This window comes from Mesoplodon densirostris, chromosome 17 (assembly GCF_025265405.1).
Source record: "Mesoplodon densirostris isolate mMesDen1 chromosome 17, mMesDen1 primary haplotype, whole genome shotgun sequence".
In the NCBI taxonomy this organism is placed as follows: domain Eukaryota; kingdom Metazoa; phylum Chordata; class Mammalia; order Artiodactyla; family Ziphiidae; genus Mesoplodon; species Mesoplodon densirostris.
Window position 1 is genome coordinate 77,772,916 of NC_082677.1, and position 25,363 is coordinate 77,798,278.

At 59.5% G+C, this 25,363-nt stretch overlaps 1 protein-coding gene across 3 annotated transcripts in view; it reads right to left on the bottom strand.

The window, feature by feature from the left end:
• Window positions 1-24,002, bottom strand: part of RASA3 (RAS p21 protein activator 3) — an 89,641-nt gene extending 65,639 nt beyond the window's left edge. For all 3 annotated transcript variants that reach the window (XM_060079561.1, XM_060079560.1, XM_060079559.1), the window contains exon 1: window positions 23,865-24,002. In XM_060079561.1, the coding sequence (XP_059935544.1) occupies window positions 23,865-23,919 (55 nt within the window). In that variant the 5' untranslated portion in view covers window positions 23,920-24,002. The remainder of the gene's footprint in view (window positions 1-23,864) is intronic.
• Between the last annotated feature and the right edge of the window lie 1,361 nt (window positions 24,003-25,363).

Consider the following 25,363-nt stretch of genomic DNA (forward strand, 5'->3'; position numbering starts at 1 on the left):
TGGCAAACGTGGGAACAAGGAAAGCGCTGGGTGCTAACGGGGACCCGCCTAGAGGGGAGGACGACCTTGGCTCGTCACCCGCCTTCTCTCAGCGGAGCAGCAACCATGCGGCCGACCACACGCACCACCACGCAGAGGAAGTCAGGGGCAGGTGAGGGCGCCCGGAGGGCGAAGGGGCACCGTTGCTGAGAGCAAGCGCCCGAGGGTCCGAGGGGCAGGCCCCTGGAGACAGAGAGGTGGGCAGGAGTCTGGAAGGTGGAGGCTGGGGTGACCGCCCCTGGGGGTGACAAGGGGACGCGGGAAGGGCAGGCACAGTGGAGGCTGGCTGGAGTCAGAGAAGGCGTGACACCCCAGGAACATCCCGGAACACAGGCTTCCTTGAGCCTGGGGCCCAGGAGAGAGGCAGCTGGAAGGCACGCGGGTGGGGTGGGGGGAGGCGGGACCCTGCCAGGGGTTCCGAGAATGAAGTAATAAAAGCTTCAAAACTATTTCTAAAGGGCTGTCTCAGCCGTGATTCATATGCAGGAGTGTCTCCCGGCGGGAAGGATCTCAGGCCCACCCTGCACACCAGGACCACGTGTCCCGGGTGACTCAGGCCTCGGCTGGGCTGGCCGCTGCTCTGCACTCCCCACCCTCAGGGCCTGAATATGCTACAGACCCAGCCCCACAGCAGCCCACACCCACACCCACACCCTCGGGCTCCGCATCTCAAGAGCTGTTTAAAGCTCCAAAGTCATTTTCAACACCACTGTCAATCTAAGGAGGCACGAAACACCATCAAGTTTACCGCCTCAGCCGCTAGACACACCTCCTGTTGTGTGGAGGGGGAGGGAGGGGCCATCAGGACCTGCAGCAGCAAAGGGCTCGAGAGCTGGGCCTTGCCAGGCACAGCCCCCAAGACCCACTCCATGGGGAACTGAGGTCCGGAGGCACCCGGCAGATTCAAACCAGGGGGCGTCTGGGCTGCTCCCCACACTGAGGGCGCATCTCGGTCAGAGGACACAGGCCGAGTCTGCCTTCGCCCGAGCCCGAGGGCTGTGTGCACAGCGTCCTCCCGGCAACAACTGCCGTGCCCCAGGCTTCCCGACTCGACTCTACCATCTGTGGCAACAGCCTGCTCTCCGGCTGGTGGAGGACCACCTTGAAGAAGAGCCCAGGACCCACCCGGGCACGAGATGCTGCAAAAGTGAGATCCAGAATGGTCCTGATCCCGGCGGCCACGTGGGCGCGGCATCGCTGCGGCCCTTCTCCCCGCGGCCACCACCCCTGACCGGCCAGCGGGGGGACCTCCACGCCAGGATGTGGGCCTCCAGGGTTGGGCTCCTGCCCAACCATTCCCGCTGCAGACTCGCCAGGTCTCAGGGAACAGACGGGCGCTGGCCTGAGTGGGGACCAAAGCAAGCCAGAGATGCTCACGCTCGTCGCGGCCTCACCCCACGCAGTGCACAGGCCTCGCCCTGGAGGCCTGAGACAGGGACCCACCCCCAAGGGAGCCCCGCTGTCATCCCTTCCGGGTCTGAGGGCAGAGTCTCGGTGAGTGACCAGAGGCCACGTAGAACAAGCAAACAGCAGAGGGTCAGTCCGCGTACTGGCTGCCCCAGAAGGTGTGCATGGCTCCAGTTTCTCGAGGGGTAGACGGCCCGGCCCAGAGCAGTGAGCGGCCAAGGCCGGGCCCCTCTGAGCTCACCAGCTCGGCGGTGCCCACACTGTGCGGGGTCCGGCAGGAGGAGAGGCAGGCTGACCAGCTTAGACGCGGCAGGACCCTAGGCCTCAGATCTCGGCAAGTGCGCCAGTCGCCTGGCACCAAGCGGACTGCGATCCGCCACTCGGGACCCCCTCAGGGCAATCCCGGCCCCATCAAACCACGAGGGTCTGAGAGGCTCGGAGACGCCAACAAACACAGAACCTCAGGATCCCAGGCACGCTGGGTCTGTGCCCAGCACCCCAGACTTCAGCGCCCCAAAGGGAGCCCCGGCTCATGGCTCATGGACCCAGGCCTGGGGGGCTCCTGCCACGAGGTGGCCAACTGCCAGGTGCAGCCACACTGGAAGCTGGGCCCAGGGGTCTGCAAGCACAGGCCGTGAGCCCCCAGGAGTGCCGCTCAGACCTGGCCGTCGGGCGTGGGTGACCGTGGTGAGCATCATCCCGCTTCAGTGAACCCGCTGCAAAGACGGTCTCTAATCTGCTGTCCCTGCAGAGAACCGCAAGCCTAAAGCCCACGCTGGCCTCTGGATATGAGTCTTCGTGGCAACTTTAGGACAGAAGAAAACGGCAAAATTAACACTTTGGTTTTTCCTTCCTCATTCATTACAGGAAAGAGCGGCCAAGAGCGAGATCAGGTTCCACGTCAGAGAGACGGTGGCGTGTTTGCCCCTTCACTCCTGAGTCACAGCCGTGGCAAACCTGCGGCTCACACGGGGCGCACACGGGTGGCCCACCTGCTCCCACCCTGAGGCTTCCCGCCGCCCCGGGGCAGGAGGGCCCGCCCACAGTGCGCAGAGAGGAGGCAATGGGTGGTCCTGGGGCCGGGCAGAGGGCCCCCTGCCGCCTGACAGGCCTGCTCCCCGAGCTGTGTGGACCACGAGGGGCAGGTCCGTTCACAAGAACAGCGGAAGCTCGGGGCGCAGCGAGCGGGTGCCGGCCCTCTGACGCCGGCGCCCAAGCTCCTTACGCCTGGTTCTGGCCAGCAGCGCGGGCTCCGCGGAGGGCGCCCAGGGCGAGGGCAGAGCAGCCCCGCCACCGCGGCCCCTGCGTGGGAACTGCCCCCCACTGGCCATCCACCTCCCCCAAAGCCACTGTCACATCAAGGGCCACGGCTGACAAAGCAGAAATCCACCTCCGCATCTTCACCGGCCTGAGGTGGGGACACGGCACCCAGGCCTCACTGCAGAGGCCCTGGGCCCGCAGCTCCACGGCCTCCCCTGACGCCTGGCTACCACTCCCACAGCTGCCGTTTCTTCTCGAACTTTCAAAACCATGTTTTAAAGGCCATGAATACATCTACATCTAGGTCTCCTGAGGCAGGGGTCCCCAACCCCCGGGCCACAGACCGGTACTGGTCCGCGGCCTGTTAGGAACCGGGCCGCACAGCTGGAGGTGAGCGGCGGGCAAGCATCTGCCGCCCCCCACCGCTCGCGTGACCGCCTGAACCACCACCCTCACCTCCGTCTGTGGAAAAACTGTCTTCCGCAAAACCGGTCCCTAGTGCCAAAAAGGTTGGGGACCGCTGTCCTAATGAAATAATCCATAAAACAAAGATTTATGAAGGATCGATGTTTATTATAACAATATTTATGTTGGCCAAAAGAAAGGGAACAGTTAAATGTCCAAAAACAGGCGATTCCAACGGCCTGGGCCCGGCCTCCAGAGCCGACGGCAGGACCCCCGGCGTCCAGAGCACAGGAGAGGCGAGGGTGGGGAGCGCAGGAGGGAAGGGGGCTGCAACACAGCAACCAGAGCGGAGTTTACAACGAACTTCCAGTAACACACAGACAGGTTTGACGGGACATACGTAATACACACGTATATATGTGTGGTGTTTTGTTTTGTTTTGTTTTTGTTTTTGCGGTAGGCGGGCCTCTCACTGCTGTGGCCTCTCCCGTTGCGGAGCACAGGCTCCGGACGCGCAGGCTCAGCGGCCATGGCTCACAGGCCCAGCCGCTCCGCGGCATGTGGGATCTTCCCGGACCGGGGCACGAACCCGTGTCCCCTGCATCGGCAGGCGGACTCTCAACCACTGCGCCACCAGGGGAGCCCTATATGTGTGTATTTAATAACTAATAAGTATATGTGCACACACAGTATATCTCCATATGAAAAACAAAAATGGAGAGGAAATAATTGAACAGAAGAACCAACATGTTAACAGTGGCAAAGCTTTCAGCGGGGAAATGAGTCACCTTTTTCTCAACCCTGAAAACTTAAGAACTAGGTTTTCTAAAATTTCTATAGAGCATGCACTATGTTTGAGTAGAAATGCTTATAAATTTAACAGCATCTGAGATTTATTTTAAATATAAATTTTAGGTCTAATCTCTCTTTTGCCAGCTATTCCTTCCTTTTACATTAAACGCTGACAGAGTCAATTTATTATGTGTAATGATAACAGCCATTTCTGATAAGTAAGTTTAAATGTAAAATGACAGAGTATAATTCAGGGCTTTGTGAACAAATGCCCCCTTTATTAACTCTAAATTAGAAATTCACTCACAAACCCCACTGAGGCCGAGAACTTCCAGCTCCAGAGGCTGAGTCCCTGGCAGATGGTAAATTAATCACTTAATCTTATTAAGTGTTTTCTGCTTAAGTCCTGAACCAGCTGGGTCCAAACTGTGACACATGCCAGGAAGTCACCTGTCCCGTCTCAGGGCACACGGGGGGCACACAGTCCACGGCCACCGAAGGACAGGCACAGGCTCTGTGCTTGAAACTGAGTTTTATAGAGAAACTCTTTTTTCGGCCTCTTTTTGAACACTTTTTACTACAAAAGAAATACATATTCATTGTAACCGGTAACGCTGCATAAGCACCTACAGAAAAGGTTCGTCACCAGCCTCCCTCCGCCGGCCCGCAGCCCTGAGCTACACCAGCCCTGCTGGTTCACTTCCAGACCCTGCGCTGCACCCTCACAGCCCCACAGGGGGGAAATGTCAGGGGTGGGTGGAGAGCCTTAACTTGGTCACTGAAACAGGATCACTGATCACGGCTCGGCGAGAGCAGTTTTCTCTTTACCACGAGACAGGTCTGCTTCCACCCATGGATCCAGGGACGACCCGGCCGTCCTCAGGACGTGGCACCAACACGGAGTGTCCACCCCGCTACCGCGTGCAGGCAGGGCTGAGGGCGAGGCCGAGCCACCAGGGGAAAGTGTCTGCGAGCACGTGGCCTGGGCCCCGCTCGCCTGTCCCCCACCTCCTGGCCGGCCTGTCCCGGGCATGAGCGCTCAGCCGCTGTGAGGTCATCACTTAGACATAAATCTTTATTCTTATATAATCAGATCGGTCTATCTTTTTAGTTTACTGACTGCTTAGAAGTTCTCCCACATTCCAGAGGTTATTCACAATATTCTCCAAAATGTTTCTGATATCTTGCTTTAGTTTTTCACTTTGTAACCTTTAATCCATTCGGCATTTGTTTTATATGGTGTGAGTTAGGATGTAACCTTTTTCAAGCCGCATGCCAAAGAAGGCAACTCCCACATTCTCCAGGGAACTAAAATGCGTCTTCATTGTGGATTAGGTGCCCATATACGTTCTGATCTGCTTTGGTATCCTCTGTGATATTTTGTCTATTAGGAATCTAAGAATATCTACCTAACGTTTTAAAGAGTCGACCATGACTGTCTACTAAAAGGTGACATATACGCAAGCTGACAACCCCGTCACTTGTCATCCTGCAAGTGATAATCACATTTCCACACGCTAACTTATACACCAGCTAATAAACCAACACGGAATGCTCCACACTTACTCTTTAATTTATTCTAATCTGAATTTAACCATCCACTTCCCGCTTAACAGTCTACGGTGCCTGAGCAAAACACAAAACTCTACAGAAACTTCTCCGGCCGCGTGCCCTGTCGGCCGTGTGCCGTCTGGTCCCCAGCACCTCACCTGGGGACACTCGCCCTCCCCAGAGCACTTCTATTTCAGCTCCCAGAATCTGAGCCCTTGGCTGGCCTGGCCTAGCCTGCACGATCGTTAATCAACCAAGGGCCAATTCGCCATTTTCCATGAATTAAAATAAACTGCACTCATAGAAGAGTCCAGTCCTAACGCCACCACCACTTCTAAGAAATGAAAAGTGCTTCCAGCTGCAGAGGCCGTCTGGCGGCCCCTCCCCAGGGCAGTGACGGAGGAGCAGCCCCGATGGCCGTGTCAGGGGACCGGGGGCGAGAGGACGGGAGAGGGCGGAGGTCAGGCAGGGAGATGGGGACAAGGCCAAAGGGCAGGCGGGGCGTCAGGGAAGGTGGAGGCCCAAGGGCAGAGGGAATGCTCCCTGCATTAGCAACACAGGAAGCAGCTACCACTGTGTGTGTTGTTACAACAGTGGAACAACGGCCCAGGACCTCTGAAACCCAGAAAAAAGGAGGGAAGAGAAGCAGAAGCCTATGGCCCTCGCACACACCGAGCGCCCTGGATGTTTTTCCCGCGTTTTCTGTTCCCCTGGCTGGTGATGGCAGATGTTAACGTTTTGTCCCCACCTCCCTCAAGCGCGGCCCAGCGGGTGCCACTTCCCACCCCCGTTACCCACCCCTCGAAGGTCTGCGGTCCTGCCCCTCACGCCCCGCTCCCAACGCGGGCGTCCCCCCATCCTCCCAGGAAGCTCCAAGCCTCCGGGCTCAGGGCTCATGGCGCGGCTGTGCTCTCCGGGACAGAGCCTGCACAACGCTCCGAACCAGCGGCCTCCCTGCTGGCACCGGAGGTCAGCAGCGGCCTGTGTCCCTGTCGGTAAAAAGGGGACATACCGCCTGCGAGACGCCCGGTTCCTGGCACTCTCCCAGGGCAGGCGCTCCCCCGGGACCATCCGAGCCCTCGTCTTCCCGCTCCTGCCACAACACAGGGGCTGCCACCGTCATCGCCTTGCTTGGCTCTCTTGGTGCCATACCAGCAAGGAGAGGCCCCTGTTGCGTGTCTGGACCCGCCGGGTCCACAGCCTCACACTGGAGGCCGGGTCCACTGGGGGGTGTCACGGCCCCCAATCACACCGCCAGCGCTTCAGCTTGCGTGTTTCTGAGCCGAGCCAAGCGTCCCGTGTAGGTCACAGTCCTTCCACAGAACTCCGGTCCCACAGTTATCACCGTGAAGGTCCAGTTCATCACAGAGAGGCGCCCAGAATAACAGAAGCAGCCGCGAGCAGACGGGTGACCACTCCCTTCAGAGCTGCAGGAAGGAGGCTCGGGCTGTGTGGACGGTCAGGGCAGATCCAGATCCAGACGCGGGGACGCGGTGCCTACAACCTTCAATGGGGTCAGAATCCCAGGCGTTTCCCAGGGAGACTCTTCTGAGGAGCTGTCAGGCCCTCGGGTCTGACCACAGGCCACGCAGGCCGGCCAGGCTCCTGAGCTCCGAGAGGCTCCCCACGGCCGCACGACGTTCAGCTGCTTGTTTCAGTCCAAACCTCTGGTGCAGCGATCTTGCCTAGAGAAAAGCTTCAGGTAGCCAGCAGGCACTCTGCAGCGCTGGGCACCTTGCTCTTGGTCTCCTTCACAGTTCTGCTTTGTCACAGGGCTCTTCCCACCAACCCAGAAGCCCAGCCAGGCCCTCGGGGCCCGTTCCCGGCCGCCTCTCTCTCCACGTCCCTCCAGAGCTCGGCCCAAGTACACCCGCGTCTCGTCATGACTCCCAACCACCAACAGCTCCAGACGCAGGGCCGGCCACTGCGCAACACAGGCTGAGAGGCCGAGTCACGTTCTCCCAAGCTGAGGCCGCCTCTAAACCTGCGCCACTCACCGGGCACCAGGGTCATGCACCCACGCGGGTGAAACAAAGGCCCTCAGCCTCTAACCGGCACCCGCAGGCCCCTCTCCGCTCCAGCTCCCAGAGCAGAGGCTGCAGCCGGCCCGGGGAGCGGGGGCGCCCTGTGATTCGGGGGTCTCTCAGCTTTGAAACGGGCCGACAGGTCGGAACCCACACGGATGTGCGCACGCGGAGCGCAAACGTGCCCCGCTTCGCGGCTGCCGGCTGACGGGCTGGAGTGACCCAGGCCCGAGGCACCCACCGTGCAATTACAGCTGTTCACGTTCTCACTTTGCTTTTCTATGTTCCCCACACCTTCTTCAGGGAAGATGTTTACTTCTGAACACACACACACACACACACACACACACACACACACACAGACGGCATCCAGAGGGTGCTTGCTTCAGTCCTCAGGGGACGAGCGTGGGGAGCGGGCAGCCGAGACCCCGAGAGGGAAACGCGAGGGGGGAGGGGAGGGTGGCGCAGCAGGAGCCCCCCAGCCCCTCAGCCGTCGCTGCCCTCCTCCTCCTCCTCCGTCTCCAGCCCCGGGCTCTGAAAGTGTCCGGCGCCTGGCCCAGCCAACAGAAGCAGGTCCTGGGGGGGACCCAGCACTGCTGTTGTCCTAGAGCTCTCTAGGGCAGCCTGGGGACAGCTGACTGACTGCCCGTGGGCGTCAGGGGGACAAAGAGGTAGGTCCCGGCCCCATGGGCATCTCCTATGGGTCCGGGGATGCATCCACCCACTTGGTCATCAGCCCGCATGCACCTCGCTGCACAGGGACACACTGCTCTGGAAACTAAGAAGCTGAGCCCTGGTTCATGCCTGTCTGGGGCCCGTGGAGACTGGTCAGCATGCGGGACGGCGCTGAGACCCCGACTGGGGCATGAAAGCTGCCGGCGTGGCAGCCCAGAGGACGTGGGACCAGCCCCGCCACCACTCAGGGCTGCTCCAGGTGAACCAGGTAAAACTACAGAACAGAACACTGTTGACGCCACAAACGAGCTGAGTGAAAATTCCAGGGGGCTGGCGGCTCCAGGAAAGAAGCCCCGGGTCCCACACCCCACGCTCGCAGGCAGGGCCAGCCTCTCAACAGCACCATGAAAAGCCTCGGTGTTCCAAGTACATTCGTGACAATCTCCTTCCAGAAGAGTCTCTAGCCACACGAGCTGTTCAAAGCAGCTCAGAAGTAAGAGCAGAGTGTGTGGAGTCTCCGTGCACGGCCGGCGACCGGGGCCTGCCTGATGCTATCTGAGCAAAACCGGCACTTCTGGGGGCTGTCAACCCCCGAGCTGTGGCCGGGGTCGCCAGGCACAGCAGCGGTGACTCAGCACAGAACGCAGCCACCCTAAACCTGTCCCGCTGCCGCCCTCCGTCTAAGTCCACAGCACGGGGGAGGGGGTGGATTTTAGTGGAAACAGCAGAAGCCAAAAGCAGATCAGATCGTGGGGTCCCACCCTCTCCTGCAGACGCGCGGTGGGCGTCCTTCCGGAGCTGCCAAAGCCACTGGCCCCCGTGGGAGCCAGAACCTGGCCGCAGGGCAGGGAGGATTTCCCCCGGGAAAGCCGGGCCCAGGGCCAAGCGCAGCCTTGCCGATGACAGTGCAGGATCACAACGCAGGACGCACGCGGGTGCCCAGCTCAGCTGTAAGGGAGCAGACCTTGGACCTGGGCCCTCGGACCCCCTCCGCGTGGGACCCTTAAGCAAGACCCCCAGGCCCCGCCTCAGAGGACCCCCCAGGGAGAGCCCTCCGTGGGTCCACAGCAGGTCGAGGGGGAGAAACTCAGGAGGGGGAGGGTCCCGTCCTCTCCCACGTCCAGGTGGGCCTGGCAGCCTCCTCATCGAGCTTATTCATCGTCAGGCCTCTGGTCCCGAGAGGGTCTCTCCCGGGACAGGCCCCACCCCCTGCACACCACACCCCAACCAGCAGCTGTGGCTTGGGGCGTTCCTGAAACCTCCGACTGAAAGGCTCTGCGGATCCCCGTCACCCCATGGGGAATAACCACCATTGCTTTCAGCAAACTTCTAAGAAAGAGAGAAATGTGTGAGTGAGAAAACCAGACTGGTAGCCTTTGTTACCCGAACTTCAGGACTGAGACTTGTTCGCTTGCACACAGTTCCTTAATTTACCCCAGTTTACACGGAGGGCCCCGGCGCCCCTGCCCTTTGCTGCGATGTGAGGAGGCCAAACCGCAGTTTATCTGCAGAGCTGAAAAATGAACTTCCCCTTGTCACGTGCTAATGTGTATCCTGGACTTCCTGGGGTTTCCTTTATTAGACTTGCGTCCAGGTCTATCTCAGAAAGGACTCTGGGTCATCTCGGCCTCGCACTTGTGAGGGGGTGAGGAGGACAGTTAACCTGCGGAGGGGCGTGGAAGTGGGCGCATCCCTGCTCTGGGGCCCTCAGGGACCAGCCACAAAACTGCTCAATGCTGCAAAATGGGCCAGCACCTCATCCTACCTTTAAAAAAATGCCTTATTCTTGGCTGGTCTTTACACTGCATGGGCCAAAATGAGTGGAACATTTTTATATATATGATTTTACTTATAAAAGCAACGTGTTTTTCTTCCTTCTTCACTAACCTTTGTTTACTCTTTTTTTTTTTTTTTTTTTTTTTTTTGGCTGTGTTGGGTCTTAGTTGCGGCACGCAGGATCTTCGTTGAGGCATGCGGGATCTTTCGTTGTGCCATACGGGCTCTTCACTGCAGCGTGTGGGCCTGTAGCTGTGGCGCGCGGGTTCCGGAGCGCATGGGCTCTGTAGTCTGCGGCACGAAGGCTCTCTAGTCGAGGCGCGGGAGCTCAGTAGTTGTGGCTCGCGGGCCTAGTTGCCCTGCGACATGTGGGATCTTAGTTCTCTGACCAGAGATCGAACCCGCGTCCCCTGCATTGGAAGGCGGATTCTTTACCACTGGACCACCAGGGAAGTCCCGAACCTTTGTTCACTCTTATCCATTAATAAAATTGGGACAAGTTTTCTGGACGAGCCTGAGAGTGGGTTAAACACACCCTCCAAACTTGTTTGGTGTTGGTTTCTCAGCGGCCTCATTTCCATGTGTGGGGAGAAGCAGACTCTAAATCACTGGTGAAATGATCCACGTCACCTGAGCAGGGGACACGGGAGCTAGACTCTCCCCGCACCACCCACCCTGGCTAATGTCTGCATGCAGAGAGCACCCCCGGCCCATAGAGAGGTCACTGCTGCAGGGGGGCACGGCGACAGTGAAGCATCCCCAGCCCACAGAGGTGGGTAAATATTTACACCCTTGTCCCACTGTGAGAGGCTGAGCAGTTTCCCCAAGCATTTCCCGGGCAAGGTTAGCACATGAGGGGTCAGAACAGCTGTCCCTACCCAACTGTGCAAGTCCCGCCCATAGCGCCTGTGTTTGGGGGCTACAAAGACATCACAAGACAGCACCCTAGATTTACAAAATAGTTAACTGATTCATTAATACCCACTTCCTGTCATAAAAGCATTGTGCCATAGAGATAAAACCACAGAATGATCCAGAAAAAAGTTACAGAATTCAAAACGTGGTAAATAAGCAACTGTCACCTGACGTCCACAGTATCTAAAGGGGGACTGCTCTTCCCATTTCTTCCCAGACGCGTGCAGCCCTGTGTGCGCTTTTTAGCCAGGCTAAGTGCTCTGTGCTAGCCCGGAAGCCAGAAGTCCCTGCCGCTCCCCCTTGCCTGCCTCTCTCAGGGAGCACAGCCCCTGATGACGCTGCTGCAGGTCCCTGCTCCCGCAACACCACGCTCGAATGCGAGATTTCGCTTCTTGGTTAACACTTCACCTTTAAGTCATCGGCGGCTGCCCAGAGAAGCATCGACGCTCGGAAGAGAACGCACAGGCTCGGAAGTAGCCCGCGGCGGAGCTGGTGCCATCCCGGGGTCCCCTCGGGGGGTCGGGTAACGCAGCTCAGACCACACGGCTGGGGAGGGTGCCGCCAGACCCCAGGGGCGGCCACACAAGCCCACGCCCTCCCAGCCCAGCCCTTCCGCCCACAGCCACATCCTCCCCAGGAGTCGGCGGCCCGGCCCTGCTTCCACCGCTCATGAAAACAGCTTTGACTCACGGACGCAACCCGGCGACTCGAACAGGTCCAGACCCTTCTGAGCCTCACTCCCCTCCAGCGTGAAGTGAGGCAGTGGGCAGGAGGGTGACAGTCACCCTCAACCCTCTAACAGCCCTGCGAAGTAGCTATTAGTACCCTCAGTTTACAGACACGAAAACTAAGGCACAGAGAGGTTAAGTGACTTGCCCCAAGCTGCAGAGCGGGAGTGTCGCCAGCGGACTGACCACAGTGCCGCTGCCCCAGGGTCCTGCCGGCCCCATCCACACCCTAAACCTTTGGGCAGTGTGGCGGGTCCACACCGCAGGCGTCTCTCCCCCAGGCGAGCATGGGATCTGGCTGCTCCCCGCCCGCACGCTCCTGAGGAGAGGCAGAGAGCACACAGGACACAGGTGCGGTTTTCACACAGCCCCCTCCCCCGGGCACGCCCGGTGCACACTCAGGTGCTGAGCTGCGGGGGGGGGGGGTTTTCCGCCCACTAGGTCCACACTCCCCCACCCCCAGCGTGACAAACAACAAGTCCCCGAGCATGGCCACCTGTCCCCGGGGGGCGGTTCCCTGGCTAGAACCGGGGCACTGGAGGAAAGTGGAGACACTTTCCGCAGCGGCCGGGAGCTCAGGACGGGTCTCTCGGAGCCCGATGGGGAGACTGTCCCCCGCCGCAGGACGTCTGCTCTCAAGGCAGGAACCACGCTCACTGGTCACCCAGGAACAAGCGCATCTTAGAAAACCCATGGGCCGTCCTGCTGGTTTCCACTCTGCTCCTCGGGGGCAGAGCCCAGTAGGCTCCCCGGAGCCAGGAGACCCCGGAGCCAGGAGACCCCGGGGCCAGGAGACCCCGGGGCCCAGAGACCCCGGAGCCCGGGGGACCTTGCAGAAGGCGGCCTGCTGCTCCGTCACTTCACCTGCAACTCGTGTTCTCCGTGGTGCTTCTCTCCTGTGCCCTGCTCCGCACCCTCTCTACAGGGACCCCACAGGTTACAAAATCCCTGGAAAGGAAAAGACAGAGGACCAAACCGCGAGCTGGGGCATAGCCCAAAAGCCTGGCCCAAGGGGGCGGCCGGGTCCCCCGAGCAGGCCTGCCCTGCTCAGGGCCCTACTTTACCTAAGGTGGTTTGCGACCCAGAAATTCAGACACACTAAAACAGACGTACAGTGTCCTGTCCGCCGCCCTCCCGGCCTCTGCCTTCCAAGGAAGACGGCACGTTTCAAGGACCCCAAGACGCCTTCATAACAAGACAGACTACTGTCGTCTGCTACTAAGAGCGGGAAGCAGTGACCATCAAGGGGCCACTGTAGAGGCGTCCCCTCCCCAGAGCTGTTAACCAGGGGGCAGGTACACCTTCGGACAGACTAAGCCTTAGAGTAGAAAACGACAAGTTAATGTTTAGTTTAGTTTTAATGATAAAAGTAAGTGCTGCCCTCTTCAGTGGGGGTCACTTTATACATTTAGAAATTAATGCTGCACGTACAGTTTCTATTACTTCTAAGAATTCTCCAGGTTTGGAAAACACATTGTGTGCAGAGTGTGTGCGTGCGCACGTCTGCACGCGTGTGCATGTATGTTTGTGCACACGTGTGCACACATAGGCCCCCGTTCCTGGAAGAACAGGAAGAGAGCAGGGAGACCCCTTCCAGTCTTCCTTAGCGCCTCCCCAAGACCTGAAAATCCCAGTTATTATTATTCCCATAAAAGCGTGACTATGTTGATGGGTTTGTCTTATTTATCCTTTGATCTGTAGAGGCTTGTAAGGCAAGGCCAACGTTTCCCGTGCATCCTGTGAAATGCCCAATTTATGGCCCCACGGGCCCACGTGCAGCACCTGCAGGTGGCGTCCAACTGCTGTGGGACAACCAGGGAGGCAAAAGTCACCCCCCACCCTGCCCCCGGGCCGACTTCACCTAAAGGTCAGCCCATGCGATGCGGAATCCCCCCCTAGACGACCCCTGAGCACTTTTTGCAAGGAGGAGAGCTTTTGGAAACTAGCTTTTCCCAACCAGTCTTTGTGATTCACACGTTAGGTCAGGCTCAGAGTTCCTGCTGCTGCTTCAGGGTGGCCCTTACACTGGCCTCCACGTGCCCTGATGCACAAAATCAGCACGTCTGTACACGCCCCCAACACGTCCCAGGTCAGATGCACAGAACCCTCCCACACTGTTCTGAAATATTCTGTCCGAAAAGGGTGCCTCCACCACTTCCAGGCCCCGGTGACAGTAAACCTGGACTGGCCTCTTGCACGTGAAGGGCTGAAGAGATCTGTGTGCTGGGGGCCAACACCCACTGCCCCCCCAGCCAGCTCCTTCCGGCCACAGAAATTCCCGCTTAAGAAAACCCAGCACTCTTATGTTATTCACCAAACTGGTGGGTCCTCGCACATATACTGATAGGGAAGCAGGCTAGGCTGGGGAGAGGCAGGAGGAGGTCTAGTAACAATCAGAACTAAATTGCTACTAACTATAGTGAATCCTGTGCGGGTGAAAAAGAGGTGGAAGCGTCTCATTCAGGACCCAGGCTCTGCCCTCCTGACTGGACAGCCTGCCCGTCCGGGAAGGACACAGGCAGAGAGGGAAAGGCCCTGGAAGAGAAGGCCAGAACACGCTCCGCAAAACCAACAAACAGAAAGTCAAGAGATGGAGCAAAACCGTAGCGACCAGGGGTTTTCTGTCCCCGAGACCCTTCCTTCCGGTCAGGATGTGCACAAACACATCCTCGGGTCCAAACGCTGAGAAATCCTTTCTCCAAATACGGAGGCGGAGCTGAGTGGAGCAGGAAGTGATGAACAGAGAAAGGAACGCCACGGACTCCAGATGGATGGGGCCAGCTGGGGCTCAGGAAGCACAGGGTCCTCTGCCCTTCCCCTCCCAGCGCCCCAAGAAGCATCACCCAGGAGCTGCAAGCATGGCCGGGAGCACGGCCAGGAGAGCCAGGGGGCCATGGGGCATCTGCAGCCCACCTGGCTCGGGTCCCACCAGGCAGGGCGCCCACTTCCAGGGAGCTGGGCTCTCTCGCCTGTACAGCCGGGCAGGAAACAAGAACCTCACACCTCGGGGGGCGAGGAGGCCCCTCGGCAGCCCCCCACCCACTATGGCTCACGCACCCCCATTTGCAGTGCTTCCCTGTTCACCTTAACGTCCTCTCGCTTGATCCCAGCATACTCTCCCAGGCAGCCCAGCCCGGCCCGGGGTCCTCGGAGTTTCTCAAAGCCTGGGGGCTCCCACCTGAGCACAGCCAGGAGACAGAATGGGCCAGAAATGAACAGGAAAAGAAGCTACAGGAAAAACCCGGCTTGTGGGCCTAAAATGTGAAAGGTGTCTGATGCACATACAAAACATTAAAGAATCAAAAAGTGCAGAAAAGACGCTCGAGTCACAGAGAGCGGAAAGGCAGGCGTCCCAGCAGCGAGGCCCCAGAGCGGGGTGGGGACCCGGCCATGACGCCCTCAGGACTCTCGGACGGCAGGTGCCGCCAAACATACACCCCCAGACCCCCGGGGCCGGGCCCACACGGGCCCCGTGACTCTGCAGCCTCCACCACGTCGGGCAGGAGAAAGGACAGCAAGAACGCCTGAGAAACAGGAACCTCTTCTAGACTCCTCACGCCTTGCTGCGCAGACAAGGCCGGTGCCCTGGCACCACGGGTCCCGCCAACGGGAAAGAGCCAGCAGGAGCCGCTGTGGGCCTCCCGGGCCTCCCCCGCCATCACCGCGCGGTGACACGACACCACGCACCTCTGCCCCGGACAGGCCGGGGGCGTGTGTGTGCGTGTGCGCGCACACCCGTACTGGGACGTGAGGGGCCCCCGTGAGAAGGTCAAGGTGAACCACCCCTCCCTCAACTGAACGCTCTGCCTTGTGGGGTGCAGGCCTGTCTCAGGGGAGCCTGGGGACACCTCGCTCCTCCAGAAGGTCCTGGACACACCACACACGGGTGGGGTGTGCCCTCCACGGGAACATCGCATACACGGTGTCTTCTGCCCTTGAAACTCACCCCTACAAAGTAGATAAAACACCCAGTCGTCAGATCCTAAGCTACAAACTGCTTGTGGCAGTCAGCCCCAGGACAGGCCAGCAGGGCCCCCTGAGAAGGGTGAGCTCGCCAAGCCGCAGCCCAGAACAATCTGGAATTCCCCAGCCCGCCCTCACCCCGAAGGCCATGGGAAAAGCAGCCCCGGCACAGCAGCCCATTGCAGACCTCTACAACAAGGCAGCTTGGCCAGGTCCCCTGGAGTCTGCACACCGATGGGATTTCTGGAACCAGCTCGGGTTCCAGGATCTCTGCAAACAGCTCTGTCCCACCATCTGAGCCCGGCTCTGGGAAGTCCCCAGTCAGCTGGGTCCAAACAAGCAGAGGCCCAGAGGCTCCGGGCCTGGGGCTGAACCACCTCCGGCTGGAGTTTAACTGGCCCACTTCACCCCTCCCCGCTGTTGCCTGCCTGGCCGGGGGGCTTTTCCTGCATAAGGCAAACTCTGGGCCTGGGTCCCACCCCAGCAGGAGGAAGAGATGGTCAGAAGCCAGACGGCGGAAGACACAGGGCTGCTCCCGCCCCCAGGGCAGCCTGCAGTCTGCCCACTCGGAGGCTGGCCCCTGTGTAAAGCACGGTCTCAGGGGAAATTGCTCAGGTGTCCAGCAGCTCAAGACACTCAGCTGGGAGGTGGTCAGCAGGCCCTGAGCCCCGGGTGTCCTGGCCTCTCAGGACCACAGGTTCAGGCGCCGGTGTCACTCTCCTGAGAATCTCCCATAAATGCTCGTTCAAAGATTCTCAGGGAAGGAGAGGCCTTGTTGGGAAGTGAGCTGCCTACTGAGGAAGTGACTTGATAACACACCCAAGAAGGCTGTTCCTCACTGACCACAGGAGGAGTGCCTGGGCCTTGGTAATTTCAAGTTCATTACAGGACAACAGTCACAACCTCTCCTGCTGTGTGACTTTGGGAAAGTGACCTGGCTTCTCTGAGCCTGGGGTGGGGGGCAGTTAAGACACGTGCCTGCACAAGGCACAGAGTCGTTGCCAGACTCTGACAGGACCACGTCCTGCAGGGGCACCTGCTGCCCCCCGGCGTGTCAGGGCTCCGCGGGCAACAACGGATCCGGCATCGTGGAAACGCACAGAGTGCACAAAATCAGACCAGTCCCACAGAGCAAAAAAGGAAAACGACAACTTTTTCCTCAGAGGAAAAACCACACCAGACAAAGCTACAGAGAAGATCCGGGGGCACACGTAGCTGCCCTCAACCACAGGGGGCTTGGCCATGGGGGCTCCTGGGAGGGCCAAGGGGCGTCACAGGAAGGAGAGACAGGCCCTGACTCCACACACGGATCACACCCGACGGGACCCATGGTCCAGTCCAAATCAAAGCTCCAGAGAAAGGCAGGCTAGTTATCAGCCCCCCACTCAGTTAAATGTCCCCAAAACCCAGAAGCCCAGGCCCACTCCTGGGCTCCCGTCAGCCCTGGGGGGTGGCCGAAGGGGGAGCCAGTCCCGGGAGAGGCCGGCGACCAGGCCCGGTCCTGGCGCTGCCGCAGGCCGCAATGGCACTCGTGGCCGCCAAGCCGAGAGCGAGGCTGTGTCCGGAGCACGAACGGGGCAGCCTGGCTGAGGAAGCACGGCTGCCAACCGAGGCTCCAGGCTCTGAGTCACCCTGAGTCCAAGAGAGATGCGGCGACTTTGCCTGCCTTTGGATTTTATCCCATTGGCAATGGGGGCCGAGACAGAACACTTCTTTACACTTTGGAAATTATTCAGACAACAGGAAGAGAAACTGTGCGAAGAGGGAATCAGGCACTGGTCTGACTTAGGAGTGCAGGGCACAGCGCTCGGCACAAACCCTGAGCGGCGGCGGCCCAGCCTCCCCCAGGCCTCCACGGCAGGTCTCGGGCGTGGACACGCGGCCGCACCAACAGGGCCCTCGCCCGGATGCTGACTGGCCCTGCCACGGGCTGCAGGCTTATTTGAAAACGCAAACGAGCAAGGCCAAATCTCAGGACAGACCAGGCTGGCCAGGGATCTGCCCCGCGTGCAGAAACACAATCCGTGTTTGCAGGCACTCGGAGGACGAGGGTCACGACCCGTGGTCCCACGGTCCACTTGTTGACCCATCACTTCCGGCAAAGAAGCTTCCGATAATGAGCAGCTCTGAGTCTGACCCATGAGCTGTCGTGTGGAAGCGACACGTGGGTCCCGGCCCACGGAGTGAGCTGGGACGCGCAGTCGGGAGACACTCGTCCGCTTATTTCTAAGGAGGATCACGAAACGTGCATTTACGCCGCAATTTGAATGTGTTCACTGTTAATTCTGGAAGTTGCCTCACACTTAAAGAAAAGCACAGGGTCATTTGTGTGGATGGTGGGACTTTAACTTCCCTCTCATCCGGGTCAGGGTTTCCTGAACACAGGGCTGCAGCCCGCGCCGCCCGCGTGTCTGGGTCCGTTCGAGGTCCCCTCCCGGGCCAGCCCTCAGCCCGTCACTCACTCGCTCTTGGACCTGCTGGCAGCCCCACGCTTTTCCTGCACTGAGTGAGCCTTGTGTCATCTAGGAAATTAGTTTATCTTTCTGGGCCTCAGTGTCCTCTATAGAGCATTGTTCATTCCATTTTTTAAGTGCTTGTGACTTTTAAACTCTTTATTTACCTATCTGTAGACATAACAGTAATATTCTTGCTTTTTCAAACAGACCTTTTACTCCCTCTTCCTACAAAACCACTTGCACACTCCCAAGCCCTGGGGGGCCAAGTGACAGACGTGTGTGGGTCTCGCTTCCACACCTGCACACCCGTATCGGTTGCCTTGCTCTTCTCTGGGACCTTCGGAGACACGCTCTGCATGCTGCTTTCTTTCCAGTCACACCCCACGGGCTTCCTGCATGTCACATGGCCGGGCCGGGCTCCAACTTATTTCTCTGAAAGCTGCACAATATTCCAGGCTGTGGAAGCTCCGTCATGTAACTGCCCCTTCCACTGGCATTTATCAATACTCTGTCTCCCCATTTTGCTATCTGAACGTCCCACCGACTGGGCACAGCTGGAACACAGACCCCCATGCTGACCCTGGGTGCAGGGGACAGACAACCAGCGAGCCCTCCCCACTCCTGCCTCACCACCTTCTCCTGACTTGCTGAGCTGGATCTCTAACCCGTTACAAGATTAAGAGAACAAGTAGCTTCAAACTGTACCAGCAGTAACACCTTGCCATCAGGACCGGAGCGATGCGAGTGTCTGTGTTCACACAAGCTCGCTGAGCTGCACAGAAAGGGCCTTACTCTCCCCTGTGACAGAGGAAGAAACTGAAGGCAGAGTGGGCTCAGATGTGCCTGAAGTTGCAGAGTTAGCGAGAAAGGTGGCCGGGACTCAGTCTCAGGTCCCAGCCTCCCCTCCTGGGCCGCCTGGGCCCAGCATGGACCCTCCTCGCTCGGAAGCAGCTGGGGCACCTACAGCCTCCACCTTCCAGTGTGACTTGCAAACCTCACTTCTCGGGCTTAGCTGCTCCCACTGTGGTTGTTTCTAAAGCGTGATGCTCCGATGTCCTGATTTCCCAAATACTCTCCGGAAGGTGTGAGTGTTGACACACGCGAGTGCCTCGTTAGCTTCAGAGAAACAAATCCAGATGTTTTCTGCCAAATGGTGTTTTGCAGCCCCATGGCCCATCCACAGGGCCCCACCACCTGCAGACCCTTTTCCCTGCGTGCCCGGGGCTACGTGGGCTGCAGGTGGCCCCGCTCGAGGGCTCGGCTCCGGGTCTCGTGCCCTGTTCAGTCACACCTTCACGCGTTCTGTCCCCTCCAGCTTCCTCCCAGCACCTGCACTAGGGGCCGTGTGCGCACACCCCGGTCCTCCCCTCAGGGGCACCGGTGGCCCCTCCTGTCCAGGCGCGTTACCGGGCAGGAGGCAGCATGCGAGGTGAGCTCCCGCGCCCTGCAGGCCGAGACCCTGGGCAGGTGACTCCCTGCGGGCTTGTGAGAGCTTAGGTGCAATGAGAGAAGGCGCACGCCAGACCCTGAAGTCTGCACCCTTCCCACCTCACACGTCAGCACACGCCGCTGCGCTGCCCGGAGGAGCCCAGACCCGCGGGCTGCGGCCAGGCGGCCGACCCTGCGGCCCCGCGGGCAGCGCCAGTCTGCACACCGGTCCTCAGGGGCCAAAAATAGCCCGCGAGCTGCGCTCCCAGGTTAACAGAGTATCCAGGCTAATTTTAGCATCAGAGAGCTCCAGAGAACACGCAGCCCCTGATGCCAAGAACCGTGCGTGGCCGGCGCAGCTCCCCGCTCCCCGTCCCACGCGCAGCCTCGCGCGGACGTCGGCCATCGTGCGCACAGAACGTGTCCTCTGACGGAGCCTGTGACGCCCGGCTGCTGACAACCGCTGCCACTTACAAGCTGGACCGCCCCGCCTGAGCCTTACAGACCCCGGGACCAGCGCGCCACTGCTTCCCACCTTGGACATTGCGTTAAAAAATCACACTCTCGGCAGCACGGCCCTAGAACCCTGAGCTCCCAACCCCTGTGGTCTGGGGCTTCTTCTCCAGGCCACCCAGGGGCCCTCCCTGCTCCCCGCTTCCCCGACCTGAGGAGCCTCCTGCTTCTGGGGGGGTGACGTTTGGGGGGCGGGCGGGCCTACAGCCAGCTGCCGCGGGGCCACATCTGGCTGAATGGGGGCACGTCGCTTGCCCTGGCCCTTCTTGGTGACGGGTTCAAATCTGAATGAGAAGGAACAGGAGTGGGTGCTCTCAGCCCGGGGAGAACAGGGGGGCCGCTGCTCTGGGTCCAAGAAGGAAGGTCTGCCCTGTGGCCTCACGTGGGACTCGCCACGCATCCCCAAGCTGCCCTCAAACCTGACAACGACGAGACCCACTCACAGCCCAAGAGGACTTTTCTCACCCTCAAGGGCAAGGCCAGGATTTTCTCTTTTTTTAGCTTGAGAGGAATACCTTTGGACATTGCTCTTAACTGGACACATTTATCAAGATGACACTTTTAAAAACAAGGAGTAACTATCATGGAAAAGGGAAATATCACCGTAAAGTAAAGCTATGTTGCAAGGCCTAAAGGAGTGCCGAGTCCAAAGGAGCCTGCCGGGCAGAGGCGCTTTCGCCGGGAGCCTTCACCCGTCGCCGCCTACAAACCTTCACGTTGCTTCCCTTCCAGGGCTGAAGCCCTGACTCATGGAAAGCCAGAGGAGCACACTTCCTCAAGCAGCCTCACAGGAAGTGTGTTCAGTCTTACGTGACATGAGATACTGCTGTTACCAAAGATAGACCGCGGGTAAGATTTTCAAGTGTGCAGAAGAACGGTCCAAAATAACTGCGAGATTTAAGTGGGGAAAGACACAAGTTCTTCAGGACAAGGACTTGAAATAGTTACAATAAAAATACCCTACTTTTATTTGGCACTTTCTTATGTATTATCTCATTTGCAAAAGGTGGAAGGAAAAAGAAAGGGGAAGAGGGAAAAAAGGAAGAGATTCTTCTCATGTTCCCCAGCGTTAGCCTCTCAATGACCACGTACGACCAGCACACGTTCCAGACTTTCTAAGGACTACACGGCCAAGGCTCCCCCACTAAAAACTCTTCAGCCCCCCAGAATGTTCCGCCTTTCCCCTCAGCCACAGGAACGGTGACACTGCTGATGCTATAACTGCAGGGAGAGTTTCTCTCTGTCTCTTTCTGGGATGAGGGGCTCCCACCGGATGCCACAGACAATGCCTGCCGGCATTTCGCAAATGGAAAAATGAGGCCGTGAAAGGGGGGCGGGGGGGCGCCTGCCCTGGGTCTTCCAGCCGGCAGGCCAGCAGGCCACCAGCAGACACGGGCACGCAGCCAGCCGGCCCGGAGACAGGGCTCAGCATGAATGGCCAGCCGGCCAGGGTCTCCGGGAACAAGGAGACGAGCATGCCTGTGATTCCTGCGCAGCCGCCCCTCCTCCCAGTCATCTCTGGTGTCCTTCCTCGTCATTGTACCTTCACGGCTGGGGCACTCAGGCAAGTCAGAGTCAAGACTGGCCACAGCAGAGGACTAAGGAAAGAAACGGAGAGCTCGGGGCACCGCCCACCAGGCCCTGTCTACTCACAGTGGGACAAGACTAAGCCCCAGGCCAGTCCCCACAGCTCACCTCTGGGGCCGGCCCCGGCTCTAAGTCGGCAGCACAGCCCAGGACACCTCTTTGCTCCAATGCCTGTGCTGTGCACAGGCCCTTGTTCCCTGCAAGCCCCAGCAACGAGGGTGGGACACAGATGTCTCCCTCCTGCAGCCCCGAGCTGCAGGTGAAGACCCTTGGAGTGGGGAGAAGACAGGGGCTTCTGAGAGCCGGAGCCGCGTCCAGGGAGTTGGACCACTGTGCACAGACGTTTCTGCTCATCGTCTCTGCTACAGCCCCCAGATATGGGGGCGGGGGTCCAAAGGTTCTAATAATACCCCGTGCCCACACGGAGTTAGACCGGCAGATGTTCAGTCGCTGCACTAATCCTCAGCTGAGCTGGGCATTTCTCTCACTTGTTTCAACTGAAGCACAAAAGAGGGAAAGCCTAACCGAGCAGCATCTTCAAACTCCTTCCTTCCACACATGGCCCCTGTGTGTGAGGTCCAGAACCTCCCGTGAGGGCGCCCTGCCAGGCCAGCAGATCTCCTCGGTGCCATTCTCGAAAGAAATCAATCCCCTCTGCTTAACAGACCACGGTTCCAGAACCCTCCTGAGTCGAGTCCAGGATGGCCGTGCGGGGCCTGAACCCCAAAGTCCCCAGACCCCTTCCTGCCTGCTGCACCCAGAAGCCTGGCACAGCCCTCACAGCCTTGCCCCACCCCTTCCTGTACCCTAATTAAGGAAGCACCTCAAGGCCTCTGGGTTGGCATCCCCCTCATGCTCACTGGACCCTGGCACTGAGAGGCACTTTCCCTGCCATGCTTCAGGTGGAGTGCCATGTTGAACCTCTCAGCAGGAAGCGACAGCAGATCTCAACCAAGTAAACAAGAGAAACCCTCTCCAGGCAGGCTCCTCAAGGCTGAGGTGCGACCACATCCCATCTGCAGTGCCTCTGAGCCAGATATCAACAGCGTCTCAGCGATGATCCATAAACCAAAATAAAGCAGACAGGAAACAACACGCTCATCTGGGGTAGCTGGAATTCCTAAGCAGCATCGAATGTCACCAGCAACTGACGCTCCAGCAGTCACTGGGCGCCTGGCTTGGTTCCCGGAGCCCCTTTTTCACATGGGAATGTGGAGGACCCAGGCATTCAGTGGGCAACAAGGGCCCCGAGGACGGGCAACACACCAGGGTCTCAGAAGCCCTCTCCAGTGGGAGCTGTCCTCTCAGCTGGCACATTTATAGCATTAATGTGCAACAGTCACTCCAGGAACCGATCTTGTTTTGGGGGGAAGAAACTTGCACATCACCTTCCCAAGTTAAAACAGAACTGGGAAAAAGCAAGTCTCTCCAGATAAACCCAGGAAGTCCAGATATAGCCTTCCAGCCCACTCCAGAATCTGCACTTCCCTCCCCCAGCTCTTGGGTCCAGTGAGAAAGGCAGACTGCTCCGGGGACACGACCTGAATGGCAGGCCCTGGTGGCCAGAAGCTCCCGCAGCCAGTTCTCAATGGAAGGGGGAGGGGTGGCTCCTGTGGCGACCTGCCCGGAGGGAGCCCTGGGCCAGAGCGTTCCACAGAGTCACAGGCAGACACACACACACACAAACACGCAGGAACACACACATGCCCACACATCCACCTACACAGTCGCGTGCACACCCAGGCTCCATTCAGCCGCCCGCTCGGCCCCTCGCCCCTGGGGGAACCTGAAAGAGCTTCCACTTCCCCAGCGAAGGAAGGGTCTGGGTGCCGCACTCAGCGAGGCTCGGAACCCCGGGGTTGGTGTTTTTGGCACCTGAAATGCACTCATCCGGAGAGCACCCGCGCGCGCGCTCATGCACACGCAGATACACACTCCCAGCGGGGACCCGACCCAAGTCCGGCACCGCACCTCCCTCTGGTGCAGGCGACCCCACCTCCGGGGACCTGGGGCCGCTAGTGGCGTGGAGGCAGCGCAAGGAGCTGCGTCCCCCTGAGCCGCCGGCCCGGCTCGACCCAGTCCGTCCTTGGAGGAGGTGGGGAGAGGGCAGCGGCCGGGCATCTCCTGGAGATGGGGAGGGAGCCGCGGCCCATCATCTCCCTGTGATGGGGAGGGGGCCGAGGCCCGCGGCCTCCGGGGTGGTGGGGAGGGGCCGCAACCGGGGAGCGCACATGGCCAGGAGGCGTCAGGGCCTTGGCCCCCAGGGAAGGGGTCGGGGGCCTGGGGGCGCCCGCCGCGAGCCCCCTCGAAAACCCCGCCGCCCCCGCCAGCCCTCGGAAGCTCACCGATCTTGATCTTCACGCTCTGGAAGACCCGGAGCCCCTCTTCTTCCACCGCCATGCTGGGTCTGCCCGGAATTCGCGCGCCGAGCCCCGCAGAGAAGCAGAGCCCGAGCGGCGGCGCAGTCCCGAAGCTCTGCGTCCTACCCAGTGCCCGCGCGTCCGCGGCACCTCCACCTCCGGCTCCGCCCACGCGCCCGCTCATTGGCCGAGGACGCGGGTGGGGGCGGTGAGGCTCCGCCCACGGCCCTGCCCAGTTCCCGCTTGCCCAAGGCCCGCAGAGGGGCGGGAGCGTTACGGTTCCGCCAACAGCGCGTCCCCAACTGCCCATTGGCTGAGGGCTAGGAGGCGGGAGCAAGACGGCTCCGCCCACATCCCAAGGCCCGCAGAGGGGCGGGGTCAGCCTCCGAGGAGGCATCGAAGGGACCCGGAGGGGACGTCTCGCCCCGCAGGGAGGATCCGGTCGGGAGTGCGGGGGTACCTGGTCGGGCGGCGGGGGCCACCGGGCGAGATTTGCTTGGGGGGCGACCGGGCTAGGGTTGGTGGTGGGGGGACCAGGCGGGAGCGGTGGAAACTGGCCGGAGGCTTTGGCGGGGGGGCACATGCACAGGGTTTTAAGAAACTCAGACCTACAGGTATCAAAGGAAAAGAATTCCCTGGCCCAGCTCAGCCCCCTCAGAGTAGGGGCTGCCGGCCACCTGGGGTCTGGGGGAGTGCGCAGTCCGGGTGAGATCCTGATCAGGCTCCAGAGCTGCCCAGTCCCTCCCGCTGCCCTCCTGCCCCTCTGCTGTCCCCGGGCATCTCTCCGGCCACCCTGGCTCCTAGCTTCTCACACAGGCCAAGTGCACTCTTGTCTGCCCTTGCTGACCCGCAGACCACCAACCTCAGCTCATTTTCTGTGTCTCCTGGTTTCCTGTCCACTTCCTACTCCTCTGGCTTTATAGCGCCCAACACCACTCTCTCTCTCTCTCTCTCTCTCTCTCTCTCACACACACACACACACACACAGACACACACCCCCCCATGTGTAGACCAGACTACAAGCTTAATAAAGAGAAAGCCCTGTTCTTTTTATTGCTTTACCTCACTTCCTAAAAAAAAAAAAAAAAAGCTTAGGTACATGTTAAAAAAGATTAATGACCTTTCTTTACCCAGACTACCTGCGCCTCCTTCCAGGTCCTCAGTCATCTGCTTGAGTTTATCTTCTCAAGACCTTCACAGGAAGTGTTTACTCAGGTTTAACAGGGAGGTTAGGGAAGCAGCCAGTTAGAGCTGCCGTCTCTAAGCCTGGACGTCAGGCGGCTTCTGTAGCGAGTGCTGTCATCCCTCTGCATGACCAAGGCTTTGCCTCCATCAGTGTAACTGAAAAGCACCCCCAGCTCCCGAGCTTCTCAGAGCATCGGCCGGAGCCCCGGTAGCAGCAGCCTTGTTGTCAAGCTGCTTCTCTGTCCAGCCCACCTTCCCTCACACCCTCACAGGACTTCCCTTCTGAGAACACTGCCAAT